This window comes from Sapajus apella, unplaced genomic scaffold, assembly GCF_009761245.1.
Source record: "Sapajus apella isolate SASKATOON/1434 unplaced genomic scaffold, GSC_monkey_1.0 scaffold77, whole genome shotgun sequence".
NCBI classification, from domain to species: Eukaryota; Metazoa; Chordata; class Mammalia; order Primates; family Cebidae; genus Sapajus; species Sapajus apella.
Genome location: NW_022437017.1, coordinates 1,874,632 through 1,888,709, shown reverse-complemented (window position 1 = coordinate 1,888,709; position 14,078 = coordinate 1,874,632). Strand labels below are relative to the sequence as shown.

General features: G+C 51.7%; 1 protein-coding gene and 1 long non-coding RNA gene across 4 annotated transcripts; both read left to right on the top strand.

Annotated features, from left to right (window-relative positions):
- Positions 1 to 808: 808 nt before the first annotated feature.
- Positions 809 to 2,440, top strand: LOC116532903. Of its 3 annotated transcripts, none has more exons than XR_004260989.1 (4): positions 809 to 925; positions 1,060 to 1,268; positions 1,762 to 2,181; positions 2,292 to 2,440. It is a non-coding gene; the product is annotated as an uncharacterized LOC116532903 (long non-coding RNA). The 3 variants fall into 3 exon arrangements; XR_004260990.1 differs by having other exon boundaries at positions 811 to 925; positions 1,762 to 1,901; positions 2,092 to 2,440; XR_004260988.1 differs by having other exon boundaries at positions 813 to 925; positions 1,762 to 2,440.
- A 350-nt stretch (positions 2,441 to 2,790) lies between these two features.
- On the top strand, positions 2,791 to 14,045 carry LOC116532588 (putative protein C3P1). Its single transcript, XM_032251854.1, is given in 8 exon segments — positions 2,791 to 3,044; positions 3,154 to 3,293; positions 5,084 to 5,290; positions 7,159 to 7,210; positions 7,349 to 7,435; positions 11,029 to 11,104; positions 11,378 to 11,546; positions 13,806 to 14,045. Coding segments are annotated over 7 exon segments (912 nt in total). The 5' UTR covers positions 2,791 to 3,044; positions 3,154 to 3,188; the 3' UTR covers positions 14,022 to 14,045.
- Positions 14,046 to 14,078: the final 33 nt, after the last annotated feature.

Below are 14,078 nucleotides of genomic sequence, written 5' to 3'. Positions count from 1 at the left end.
TCACAGCCAAGCCCTGAGTTGTGTCCTGGGTGTGCAAAGTTCTTGCTGGGTGAGGGGAGGGCTTTAGGATAAGACCTTCATGGCCAGCCATGGTGGCTCACACCTGTAATCCCAGAATTTTAGGAGGCCGAGGCGGGCGGATCACTTGAGGTCAGGAGTTCAAGACCAGCCTGGCCAACATGGTGAAAGCCCGTCTCTATTAAAAATACAAAAATTAGTCAGGTGTGCTGGCGCACACATGTAATCTCAGCCACTCGGGAGGCTGAGGCATGAGACTCACTTGAACCCAGGAGGCAGAGGTTGCAGTGAGCTGAAATTGCGCCATTGCATTCCAGCCTGGATGACAGAGCCAGACTCCATCTCAAAAAAAAGGATTAGACCCTCATGGCTCATGGGGCAGGCAATTCTCCTACCACTCTGGCCCCTGAGGAAGGACTGGGGTATTTCTCAATGCATCTGACCCAAGCCTCTTTTGGAGGCTTGGCTGGGAAGTGAGAAACACCCCCGACTCCACCCCTTTGGATTTACAGGAATTCTCACCCCATGCTTGTTTATTTATTTATTTTTAATTTAATTTAATTTAATTTAATTTATTATTTTATTTTATTATTATTTTTTTTAGAGACGGGGTTTCCCCATGTTGGCCAGGATGGTCTCGATCTCCTGACCTCGTGATCTGCCCGCCTCGGCCTCCCAAAGTGCTGGGATTACAGGCATGAGCCACCGCGCCCAGCCCCCACACTTGTTTAGATATTAACTCAGCCACAACAAGCCAAGGCAAACAGGCCAGGGCCAGGGCAGGCGAGAGGACAGACATCTGCAGCCTGTGGCCACCCATCACCCCGCCAGCTGCCATGGACGTGCCCTGGCCCCTGGGGTGGATTCTACTTCTCTTGGGAAGCCCCCTTACCCAAGCTGAGCCTCTGTGAGTCTGGGGAATGGAGGGAGCTCAGCCGGCTTCCTGCACATCCGATGTCTGTGATTCCAGCTTGTAACTCCTGTTCCGTGTCACTTTCCCTACTCAAGTCCCTTACTGCCACTGTGTTTATCTACCGGCAGGTACATCCTGGTGACCCCCCCAAGTCCTGAGGGTCGGCAGCCCGGAGAACATCCACACTCAGGCCCATTCGGACTCCAGGCAGCCCCTCACGAGGACGCTTGAGGTGAACCTCACAGTGTAGGACTTCCCCAAGAAGAAGACGGTGTTGGCAAGGAGCCAGCTCATTCTCTCTCCAGGGAGCAATTTTATGGGCCAGGCACCTGTGACGGTATGTGACAGCCTGGGATGGGTGACCACAAAGGGAGGCTCTGGGTCAGCAATAAAGGCAGAAAGGGGCAGACTCTGGGTCTGGAGAGTAGATGCAGGCCCCAAAGCACTTACCGCTCCTCTCACGCCCTGTCCATTTGGAAGTCGAATGTCCTTAAGCCTGGGATACAAGAGCCCTCCATTAGCCCACTTGATGCCTCTGCATGAATTATAAAAGGTGCCTTCTGTCGGTAGCTTGGGAAGCTGAGCATGGACTGGATTCTGTCCTTCCCTTGGCTGGGTGCTCTTGTGTAGTGAGTAACCTGCACAACTGCACATGGCAACATAGCTCCCAAAGACAGAGCCAGAAGACCTTCAGTCAATTGCTCCTTCCAGGATCTGTCCCAGGGCATTACCCCCAGCCAGGGAGACCCCAGCAGAGCCTGAGGAGTATGGGTACCTCTCTCTCTCTCTCTCTCTCGTTCCTGAGAGCCTGGTATACCCCCCACAACCAGAGCAGCAATATATCATCATCCGGGCAACTCAGGCACCCACTTCTGTCTCCTCATTCATGGAGAAGATGGTGCTGGTGGCTCCTCATGCAGGCGACATCTTCGTCCAGACAGACAAGACCATCTACACCCTGAGCACTTGGGTACAGCCCTGAGGCCCTTGGCCTGGGGTGGTCACTGGCTCTCATCCCTAGTCTCTCCCAATGTCTGAGATACTTATGTCCCCTAAAACCTTCTCCACCTCCCAAGATTTCTCTCTGCATAAATGGTCCCCCCACAGCCCAAGATCCAAACTCTCTCTCTCCCACTCTCCCTCCTCTACCCAATACTCAGAGTCCTCCTTCTCCCCCAGTTCAGTACCCGGTGTTCACTGTGAACCACAGGATGGACCCTGTGACCAGGATATTTACTCTGGACATCAAGGTGGTCTTTCCTGATAGGGGGTGAATCTGGGACGCGGGTTACACGATGTGCTGAAGTCCCCCAGGGCTGTCCCAGAGGGCAGTCACCAGCGCCAGCCCCTGTCCCCACAGAACCCCAATGGAATCACTGTGACTAGCCAGGGTGTGTTGGCCAAGGATGGCTTTTACAGCTCCTTCACCTCCCAGAGCTTGTCAGGTGCCCTTGTCAGGTCTGGGAGCCCGAGAGGTCTCAAGGGAAGCTGTCATTCTCCATCTCCATCTCTCTTTTTTTTTTTTTTTTTTTTTTGAGACGGAGTTTCGCTCTTGTTACCCAGGCTGGAGTGCAATGGCGCGATCTCGGTTCACCGCAACCTCCGCCTCCTGGGTTCAGGCAATTCTCCTGCCTCAGCCTCCTGAGTAGCTGGGACTACAGGCACGCGCCACCATGCCCAGCTAATTTTTTGTATTTTTAGTAGAGACGGGGTTTCACCATGTTGACCAGGATGGTCTCGATCTCTTGACCTCGTGATCCACCCGCCTCGGCCTCCCACAGTGCTGGGATTACAGGCTTGAGCCACCGCGCCCGGCCTTTTTTTTGTGTGTTTTTTTTTTTTTTTTTTTTGAGGGGGAAAATATCTTAATGGGTTCCCTAAAAAGACGACAACCCTCTAGTGTTGCTGTCACTAATGAGATGACCTGATGATTCTCAATAGTGACCATAACCCCTGCATGGTGACCCCCGACCCAGAGACTCTGTCCATGCAGCACAAACTCAGTGATGCCCCCTCACTCCCAGCAGCATCTCCCACTACCCCATCTCCGTGAACATGCTGGATTCCATCACCACATGACAGTTTGTGGCGGTCAGCCTCAAGGCTGGTCAAGGTGATCCCCAGCAAGCCCAGTGCTAAGAGAATGTGGGTATGGAGACCCTACCCAGCCCCTCTCCCCAACCCAGCCCCTGCTTAAACCCAGTGTGCTCTCCTGGCTGTAGGTCCCTGTGTCTCAGACCCCTCTGAGCTGACACTTATGAAATCCTTCTTTGCGGACCTTAAGTTGCCCCACTCGGTGATCAGGAACGAACAGGTGCAGATCCAAGCCATGTTGCACAATTTCAGGAATCGTCAGGCCAAGGTGAAGCCCCTGAGCCCTCAACTTCCTGCCAAAATCTCTGCTAGTGTGTATTTTATTTTATGCTTAAATTATTTTTATTTGTTTATTGAGATGGAGTCTTGCTCTGTTGCCCAGGCTGGAATGTAGTGGTGTGATCTCGGCTCACTGCAACCTCCACCTCCAGGGTTCAAGTGATTCTCCTACCTCAGCCTTCCAAGTAGCTGGAACTACAGGCATGCACCACCCCACCATGCCCCGTTAATTTTTGTATTTTTAGTAGAGACAGGGTTTCACCATGTCGGCCAGGCTGGTCTCGAACCCCTGACCTCAAGTGATCTGCCCGCCTCAGCCTCCCAAAGTGCTGGGATTACAGGGTAAGCCACTGTGCCCAGCCTATTTTATTTATTTATTTATTGAGATGGAGTTTTCTCTGTTACCCAGGCTGGAGTGCAGTGGTGTGATCTCAGTTCACTGCAACCTCCGTCTCCCGGGTTCAAGCAATTCTCCTACCTCAACCTCCTGAGTAGCTGGGACTACAGGCGCCCGCCGCCACACCTGGCTAATTTTTGTATTTTTAGTAGAGACAGGGTTTTGCCATGTTGGTCAGGCTGATCTCAAACTCCTGACCTCAAGTGATCCACCCGCCTCGGCCTCCCAAAGTGCTGGGATTACAGGTGTGAACCACTGCACCTAGCCTATTTTATTTTATTTTTGGAAACAGTCTCACTCTGTTGCCCAGGCTAGAGTGCAGTGGCGCGATCCCAGCTCACCGCAACCTCACCTCACAGGTTCAAGTGATTCTCGTGCCTCAGCTTCCCCAGTAGCTGGGGTCACAGATGTGTGCCACCATGCCTGGCTAATTTTTAGTATTTTGAGCAGACAGAATTTTGCTGGTTGCCCAGGGTGGTCTCAAACTCCTGAGCTCAGGCAATCCGCCCTCCTTGGCCTCCCAAAGTGTTAGGATTACAGGCGGGAGCCACCATGCCCAGCCTGTTAGTGTGTTTTAGAAAAGGAAATTGGGTGTATTTATTATTCCCATGGGTCAGTGAAGTGGAGGCTGTTCTGGAAAATCTAAGGTACTCTCTTATTTAGCCAGGCATATTGGCACACACCTGTATTTCAGCTGCTTGAGAGGCTGAGATAGGGGATGGCTTGAACCCAGGAGACTAAGGTTGCAGTGAGCTGTGATTGCACCACTGCACTCCAGCCTGGGTGACAGAGTGAGACCTTGTCTCTACAAAAAGTAATTTTAAGAAGGTTAGTTAGCCAGTCTTGGTGGCATGCACCTGTGGTCCCAGCTACTCAGGAAGCTAAAGCAGGAGAGTCGCTTGAGCCCAGGAGTTCCAGGCTGCACTGAGTCGTATTTGTGCCACTCCACTCCAATCTGGGTGACACAGCAAGACAAAGAAAGAGGAAGGAAGGGAGGAAGGGAGGAAGGGAGGGAGGGAGGGAGGAAGGGAGGAAGGGAGGGAGGGAGGGAGGGAGGGAGAAAGGGAGGGAGGGAGGGAGGAAGGAAGGAAGGGAGGAAGGAATTAATTTAAACCTTACAACAACCCCATCAGATGGGTAGTATTATTGCTTTTGGTTTACAGATAAGGAAATTGAAGCACAGAGAGGTTAAAGGGCTTGCCTGGAGTCACACAGCACATAAATGGCAGATGGGGCTCTGACTCAGGCTGGGTCTGTGGTCCCCATCACTAGGCTTCACTGTCACTTACTTGGGCATCTCAGGGAAGGGAGGGGACTGTGACACTAGGGTCCTGGACCATGCCATGCATCGATACCCCCTCCCTTTGCCCATCCTGCCCTAGGTCCAAGTGGAGTTCCCCACAAAGAGCCGCTGTGCAGCGTGTCAAAGCCAGGAGCACCATCCTGCCAGGTGGTGGTCATGCCCCCCCACCTCCTCCAAGATGGTACCCTTTGTGCTTCTCCCACTGGAGATAGGCAAAGTGGACATGGAGGTCAAGGCTGTGGGCTATGGGATCCAGGACCACGTGAAGAAGACACTCTTGGTCCGGGTAATGGGCACCCCTAGCTCCCTAGCTGCTGGTGCAGACAGCAGGGCTTCCACCAGGTCCAGGCTGTGTGATCGTGGATGGGGCAGGTGGGCCCAGGATTGATAAACAGGGCTCCTAGATGGGAGTGAGGTGAGAGAGAACAGATCTGAAAGTTCAGTCGGTCAGCCAAGCACGGTGGTTTACACCAGTAATCTCGGTAGTTTGGGAGACTGAGGCGGGTGGATCATCTGAGGTCAGGAGTTTGAGACCAGCCTGGCCAACATGGTGAAACCCCATCTCTACTAAAAATACAAAATTAACTGGGCATGGAGGTGCACACCTGTAGTCCCAGCTATTCGGGAAGCTGAGGCAGGAGAATCACTTGAACCTGGGAAGTGGAGGATGCAGTGAGCCAAGATGTCACCACTGCACTCCAGCCTGGGTGACAGAGTGAGGCTCCGTCTTAAAAACAAAACAAAACAAAACAAAAAAAAAAACAAAGAAAAAGAAAAAAGTTTAGTCAGTGGACTGATGTGAGGGGCTCACAAGACCCCACTTCAAAGGAGTCAGGCTTGGGATCAAATCTTGTCTGTGCTTTGTGACCTTGGGCAACTTACTTAACTTCTCTGTTCTGAGCCTCCATTTCTTTGTTTGCAGGATGAGGATAATTATCATACCCACGAATAATCAGAGAGTTGCAAAAATGACCAATAACCAGTGGTGGCTCATGCCTGTAATCCCAGCACTTTGGGGGGCCACGGCGGGTGAATCATGAGATCAGGAGTTCAAGACCAGCCTGGCCAACATACTGAAACCCCATCTCTACTAAAAATACAAAAAATTAGCTGCGTATGGTGGTGGGTGCCCATAACCTCAGCTACTTGGGAGGCTGAGGCAGGACAATCTCATTTAAACCTGGGAGGCGGAGGTTGCAGTGGGCCAAGATTGCACCACTGCACTCCAGCCTGGGTGACAGTGCAGGACTCTGTCTAATTAAAAAAAAAATTAGTCTGGTGTGGTGGTATGCACCTGTAGTCCCAGTTACTCAAAAAGCCGAAAGGGGATTGCTTGAGCCCATAAAATTGAGCCTGAAGCTGAGATCATGCCACTGCACTCCAGCCTGGGTGACAGAGCAAAAAACAAACAAATGAACAAAAAACTTTATTTACTTTACAAACACATGTTTAACGCTTAAGATATAGGTGCTTAAGAATATTAACTCAGTCAGCTGTAGTGGCACCCTCCTGTATTCCCAGCTATTTGGGAGGCTGAAGTGGAAGGATCATTTGAGCATAGAAATTTGAGTCTAGCCTGGACAACCTAGAGAGAATCCTTCTCTGGAAGAAAACAAAAAACAAACAAAAAAAAACATTAACTGAGCCAGCCATGGTGGTTCATGCCTGTAGTCCCAGCACTTTGGGAGGCCGAAGTAGGTGAATCGCTTCAGGCCAAGAGTTCAAGATCAGCCTGGCCAACATAGCTTAACCCCATCTCTACTAAAAATACAAAAATTAGCCTGGTGTGGTGGTATGCACCTGTAATCCCAGCTACTCAGGAGGCTGGGGCACAAGAATCACTTGAACCCGGGATATTTTGAGAACTTGTCTCAAAAAAAAATTAACTAATTCAGTCTTCCAAACAACCCTATGAGGTAGGGACATTTATTATCCCCCTTTTACAGATGAGAAAACTGAGGCAGAGAGAGGGTAATTTTCCCAATGACACACAGCTAGGAAGCAGAAGAGCTGGGATTTGAACCCAGGCATTTGGGCTCCAGAGTCTGTGCTTATCATAGTGCAGCAATGCCTCCTCTCACCGTCACTGCGATTGTCATAATTACTGTGGTTGCTGTTTTTACTTTTGACTTATATCCTCCTCTCGTCCCTCAGGCAGGAGGTCAGATTCAGCAAATGTCCCGTAGCATCCTCCTGAACCCCTAAGGTTTGTGAGCTCTGCAGGGGACATGTGAGATCCTGGGGCCATGCTGGGATGGAGGAGGGAGTGGGCATGAGGGGGTGTGCCCAGGTGGGAATCCCCAGCCCCAGAGCCTACTTGTCACAGAAGGTTATGCTTCTTCAGGTCGGACCCAGACAGAACTGGTGCCAAGACAGGAGTTCTTGAACATGGTACCCGACACGCAGGCAGAAGTGTTTATCAGCGTTCAAGGTGCTGGGGGACACAGGGATGTGGGGAGGGCTGGCGCTGGGTCCTCTAAGGTCCACGAGGCATCAGGGCCAGAGGAACTGGGGGTGGCCATGTGGGGTGATCAGTGAACCGTGGTGGCGTAGGCAGAGGCCACTCCCAGGGTCACCCAACTCTCCCACCTGACAGGTGACATCCTTGGTGAGATGATTGTTGGCAGCCTGACACCCAAAGAGTTGCAGCAGCTGCTGCGGGTCCCCACAGGCTGCCCCAGGTCCCCAAGGGCTGCCCAGAGCAGACACTGAGCTCCCTGATGCCTGTCGCCATCCTGACCTGCTATTCGGATGCCACCGGCCAGTGGGGCAAGGTCGGGGTGGAGCACAGGGACCAGGTGATGAAGAATATTGTCAGTGGTGAGAGCAGGAACCTTCCCAGGGCCTCCATGGGGGTGCCTGGGGCTCTCCTGGAGGGTGGCTGGGGCACCCCCAAGATTGGGGAAATCTTTGTGGGACGACCCCCAGCCTCAGGCACTAACACCCACACTGTGACTCCTCCTCCAGACTACAACTTGATACTAAATTCCCCAAGGTCATCCTGTGACTGTGACTTCCCAGGCTTCAATTTTTTTTTTTTTTTTTGCAGTGAAGTCTCACTCTGTCACCTAGGCTGGGGTGCAGTGGCGAGATCTCAGCTTACTGCAACCTCCACCTCCCAGGTTCAAGCCATTCTCCTGCCTCAGCCTCCTGAATACCTGGGATTACAGATGCCTGCCACCATGCCCATTAATTTTTGCATTTTAATTAATTAATTTATTTATTTTGAGATACAGTCTCACTCTGTCACCCAGACTGGAGTGCAATGGTGCGATTTCGGCTCTCTTAAACCTCTGCCTCCTGAGTTTGATCGATTCTCCTGCCTTGGCCTCCTGCAGAGCTGGAATTACAGGTGCCAGCCATCACAGCTGGCTCATTTTTGGATTTTTTGTAGAGATGGGGTTTTGCCATCTTGGTTAGGCTGCTCTTGAACTCCTGACCTCAGGTGATCCACCTGCCTTGGCTTCCCAAAGTGCTGGAATTACAGATATGAGCCACTGCACACAGCCTCCAGGCTTCAATCTTGTGACAGACACCCTGATTTTTCCCAAAAAGCCATCCTGCCAGAGGATGTTATACTCGGACCCTGCTCCAGGTTACATTCCCTCCGTGCCACTCCCAGGGAATCTCGGGGAACACCCAGGCAGCAAACCCCAGAATAACCCCAGGGAGTGGCCTCTTGGTTGCACCTGGATGCTGACACCTCCCAGGTTACAACCAAACACCCCAGGGAGCAACCAGAGAGGAACACCCCTGGTAACACCCACAGACCTCTGAGCTAATTGGTCCCAGGTTACCCTCAGACTCCAGCTTTTCCTCCAGGTCTTCTCAAGCAGTGACTCCTCAGGGAACATCCAGATACTGTCACCCCGTTGCTCCAAACAAACAGTAAACCGCTGGGTGTGGTGGCTCATACCTGTAATCCCAGCACTTTGGGAGGCCGAGGTGGGGAGATCACGAGGTCAGGAGATCAAGACATCCTGCTCAACATGGTGAAATCCCGTCTCTGCTAAAAACACATAAAAAGTTAGCCAGGCGTGGTGGTGTGTGCCTATAATCCCAGCTACTTGGGAGGCTGAGTGAGGCAGGGGAATCGCTTGAACCCGGGAGTCAGAGGTTGCAGTGAGCCGAGATTGCACCACTACACTCCAGCCTGATGATGGAGCAAGACTCCATCTCAAAAACAAAAACAAAAACAGTAAACCTCCAGGGGAACTTCAGGTAATACCCAAGTAGCAAGGCTGAGAATGCATCTGAAAGGCTGGGCGCAGTGGCTCATACCTGTAATCCCAGCATTTTGGGAGGCCAAGGCAGGAGGATCGCTTGAGCCTAGGAGTTTGAGACCAGCCTCGGCAACATAGTGAGACCCCATCTGTACAAAACATTTAAAAATTGGCCAGTTGTGGTTAGTGCTGCAGTCTCGGCTACTCAGGAGGCTGAGTGGAAGGATTGCTCAGCCCAGGAGTTTGAGACTAGCTTGGGCAACATAGTGAGACCTCGTCTCTAAAAAGTTAGCATGGTGTGGTGGCCTGCACCTGCAGTCCCAGCTACTTGGGAGACTGAGGTGGGAGGATAGCTTGATCCGGGAAGGTTGAGGCTGCAGTGAGCTATGATTGTACCACTACACTCCAGCCTGGGTGACAGAATGAGTCCTGGTCTCAAAAAAATAAAAATAAATAAAAAGAGGGCCAGCCATGGTGGCTTATACCTGTAATCCCAGCACTTTGGGAGACTGAGGCAGGTAGATCACCTGAGGTCAGGAGTTTGAGACCAGCCTGGTCAACAAAGTGAAACCCTGCCTCTACTAAAAATACAAAAATTAGCCGGGCACGGTGGTGTGCATCTCTAGTCCCAACTACTCAGGAGGCTGAGGCAGGAGAATCTCTTGAACCTGGGAGGCAGAGGTTGCAGTGAGCTGAGATCGCGCCACTGCATTCCAGCCTGGGTGACAGAGCCAGACTCCATCTCAAAAAAATAAAAAATAGAAAATAAAAAAATAAGGAGTACACCGGTGAGGTACTCATCTAAGATTACACCCCAAAGTAACCTTCCCTGGGTGACACCGACATACTGACACCCCAGGTTTACATCCAAGATATGACTCCGAAGAAAACTTCCCGAAGTCCTAGGCATGGTGGTTCACATCTGTAATCCCAGCACTTTGGGAGGTTGAGAAGGGTGGATCACCTGAGGTCAGGAGATGGAGACCTGGTCAACATGGTGAAACCCTGTCTCTACTAAAAATACAAAAAAAAAAAATTAGCTGGGCGTGGTGGCAGGTGCCTGTAATCCCAGATGCTTGGGAGGCTGAGGCAGGAGAATTGCTTGAATCTGGGAGATGGAGGTTACAGGGAGCCAAGATCACACCACTTCACTCCAGCCTGGGCAACAGAGGAAAACTCTGCCTCAAAAAAAAAAAAAAAAAAAAAAAAAAATCCTCTTCCCAAGCTGTGTATAAGATGGGCAAAAATTTTAAAAATTAAAAAAATTAAAAATAAAGAAAAGGGCCAGGCACAGTGGCTCACGCCTGTAATCCAAGCACTTTGGAGGCCAAGGCAGGCAGATCGCCTGAGGTTGGGAGTTCAAGACCAACCTCACCTGACCAACATAGTGAAACCCCGTCTTTTTAAAAAAAAAAATAAAATAAAATAAAGAAAAGGAAAGAAAAGAAAAAGGAAAACTCCCAGGTAGTGCCCCTCCCAGGTTGCATGTGGACAACACCTTCTATGATTTCTTCCAGCAGCAACCCCAAGGCTGGCATGCCCTGCCCCAGAGTCCCCGAGGTGAAGGTTATCTGGGTTATACCCAGAGACAACTGCCTCCTGGGTCCCTCAAAGTCATTCCTGAGCCCTGCCCTTCACTTACACCTGGGCCCTAAACCCCCCTCCAGAGTACACCTGGACAATAGGTCGCCCCTTCTAGATGACCTCCAGATGTGACACCCCCATGCCACCTCCAGTCCCTGCCCACCAGGTTCTACCTGTAACACTGATTGTCCCTCCAAGCCCTGCTCTGTTTCCCCAGGGTACACCCAGCTGCTGACCCACCGGAGTTCAGACGGCACCTACCACACCTCCAAGGGGAACCCAGGAAGCACCTGGTGAGGATGACCCTGTCTCTCCTGCCACTGCCACCCTCGAAGCCCAAGGGGCCAGCCTGGGGCCTGATGTCCCAGGAGCATCCACGCTGCAGAGTATTGGGGTCTTAGGGTGTCCAGTGCGTAGGCCTGGGGCATTCTGCACTGGCAGACCTGGGCAGCGGTGAACAGCAGTGTCCACCTGGGAGGGTATGCATGGCCCATGGTGTAGACTCCCCTGTCCCAGAGCCCCCTTGGCTGCCGTTCACAGGTGACACCCTCGCTCTCTCCTGACAGGCTTACAAACTGTGTGTTTCGCATCTTTGCCCCGGCCTACCCTACGATGATGACCAGTGTGCTTGACCTGCCCTCTCTCTGTGCCATGGCCAACTGGATCATCATCAACAGGCAGGCGGAGGACGGGCACCTCCTGGAGAAGGGACCTGTGGTCATGACATCCATGCAGGTGGTCACAGCCCTCCCTGCCCAGGCCATTCAAACCCATCCGCAGGGCTCTGTGCACTAAGAGGGGGATTTCAGGCTCCCAATCTGTTCTTGGGCAGATGAGAACAGGAAAGAGCCAAGGTTCAGCGCCAAGGATCACACCCGCCCTGGTCTGAACCACTTTGTGCTCTGGTAGAATGTGGGTGAGGCTGGGCACATCTGGGAACCCGTCTCTTCCTCATCCCCACATCAAGCAGTGGCCTGCCCTGGCCCTCCTCCCTTGGAGACTGTGTCCTCCCCAGCTTGCACAGCCAACTCCACCAAGAGTCCCTTTACACCAGCATCCAGATAAATCTTTCAAACGCAGTCTGGCAGGTCTCTCTCTTGCTCAAACACTTGCTGTGGCTCACAGCTACCTTTATCTATATCTCCTCCTAGGCCTCACCTCACCACTCCCTGCTCACTATGCACACTTAACCATTCATGGGCTCTTCCAACTCTCCCCCAGAAAGGGCTTTTGCTGTCCTCTCTGCATGCATCAGGCCAAATTATTATTATTATTAATTATTTTGAGAAAGAGTTCCACTCTGTTACCCAGGCTGCAATGCAGTGGCATGATCTTAACTCACTGCAACCTCCAACTCCCGGGTTCAAGTGATTCTTATGCCTCGGCCACCCTGAGATTACAGGCATGTACCACTGCACCCAGCTAATTTTTACATTTTTGTTTTAGTAGACATGGGTTTTCGCCATGTTGTCCAGGCTGGTCTCAAACTCCTGGCCACAAGTGATCTGCCTGCCTCAGCCTCCCAAAGTTCTGGCATTACAGACATGAGCCACAGTGCCCAGCTATTATTATTATTTTTAGAGACAGGATCTTGTTCTGTCACCCAGGCTGGAATGCAGTGGCACAATCATAGCTCACGACAGCATCAAACTTCTGAGCTCAAGAGATCCTCCTGCCTCAGCCACCTCAGTGGTTGGGACTACAGGTGCACACCACCATTCCTGGCTAATTTTTTTTTTTTTTTTTTTTGAGTTGAAGTCTCGCTCTTTTGCCCAGGCTGGAGTAGTGGGATCTCAGCTCACTGCAGCTTCTGCCTCCCAGGTTCAAGCGATTTTCCTGCCTCAGCTTCCTGAGTAGCTGGGACTACAGATGCCCACCACTATACCTGCTAATTTTTGTAGTTTTAGTAGAGACAGGGTTTCTCCATGTGGGCCAGGCTGGTCTCAAACTCCTGACCTCAGGTGATCCACCTACCTCAGCCTCCCAAAGTGCTGTGATTACAGGCATGAGCCATCACCCCTGGCCCTGACATGACCTTCTTATAAGGGCACCTGTCATTAGACAAGGTCTACTCTAATCCAGTATGACCTCTTCTTAATTTTAATCACATCCTCAAAGACCTGATTTCCAAAGAAGATCACATCTTGAGGTCCTGCGTGAACATGAATTTTGGGGGACACTATTCAAGTCTGGACAGGAGGTGAGGGTGGAAGCTGGGGTACTAAAGAGATGTTTGAACACTGAGTTGTCCATTTCCTAGAAATGGGAAGTCTTTGCCATTCTGACCCTGTTTTCTCATCAGGAAAATGGGGCTGCTGCCAGAATGCTCTGAGATGGTGTACAGAGCTGAGCCTCTCGGGTTCATAGCTTTTTGTTTGTTTCTTTGTTTTGTTTTGTTTTTAGAGATGGGGTTTTACCATGTTGGTCGGGTTGGTCTCAAACTCCCGACTTCAGGTGATCCACCCGTCTCGGCCTCCCAAAGTGCTGGGATTACAAGCATGAGCCAGCACGCCCAGCCTTGTTTTGTTTTTGAGACAGAGTTTCGCTCCGTCATCTAGAGTGCAATGGCATGATCTCGGCTCACTGCAACTTCTACCTCCCGGGTTCAAGCAATTCTCCTGCCTCAGCCTCCCCAGCAACTGGGCTTCCAGGCACCCACCATCATGACCAACTAATTTTTATATTTTTATAGGGACAGAGTTTCACCATGTTGGCCAGGCTGGTCTCAAACTCCTGACCTCAGGTGATCCCATTGCTGCGGCCTCCCAAAGTGCTGGGATTGCAGATGTGAGCCACCACGCCTGGCTGATGGCTTTTGTTAGTAGGGCAGACCCCAGGGAGGGAAACCTCTCCTCTCTGTCTTCATCCCACCTCCACCATTATCCAGCCCAGAACTGGGTACCTGGAAGCTTCTCAGGCTCAGACAGGAGAGGCTGAAGAGGGCATCTCCAAGATGCTGAGGGGATCACATGGGGGACTCTGCATCATCCACAGGGTGGCTACCAAGGCTCCGAGGTGAACATATCCCTCACAGCTCTTGTCTTGATAGCCCTGGATGAGGGAAAGGAGTTGTACAGCCAGGAGATACCGGTAGGATCCTGGAGAGGAGGGCAGGATCTGTGGGGTCCTCCAGCCCCAGCACCTGGAAGGCTCTTCCACCCTCACATCCCTCTGGGTCCCTCTAATGCCCAGACTTCTTTTCTCTGGTGATCTCCCTCTGGCCTCCTCCCTCTGACCCTCTAGAATTTGATGACCAGCATCGAGCAA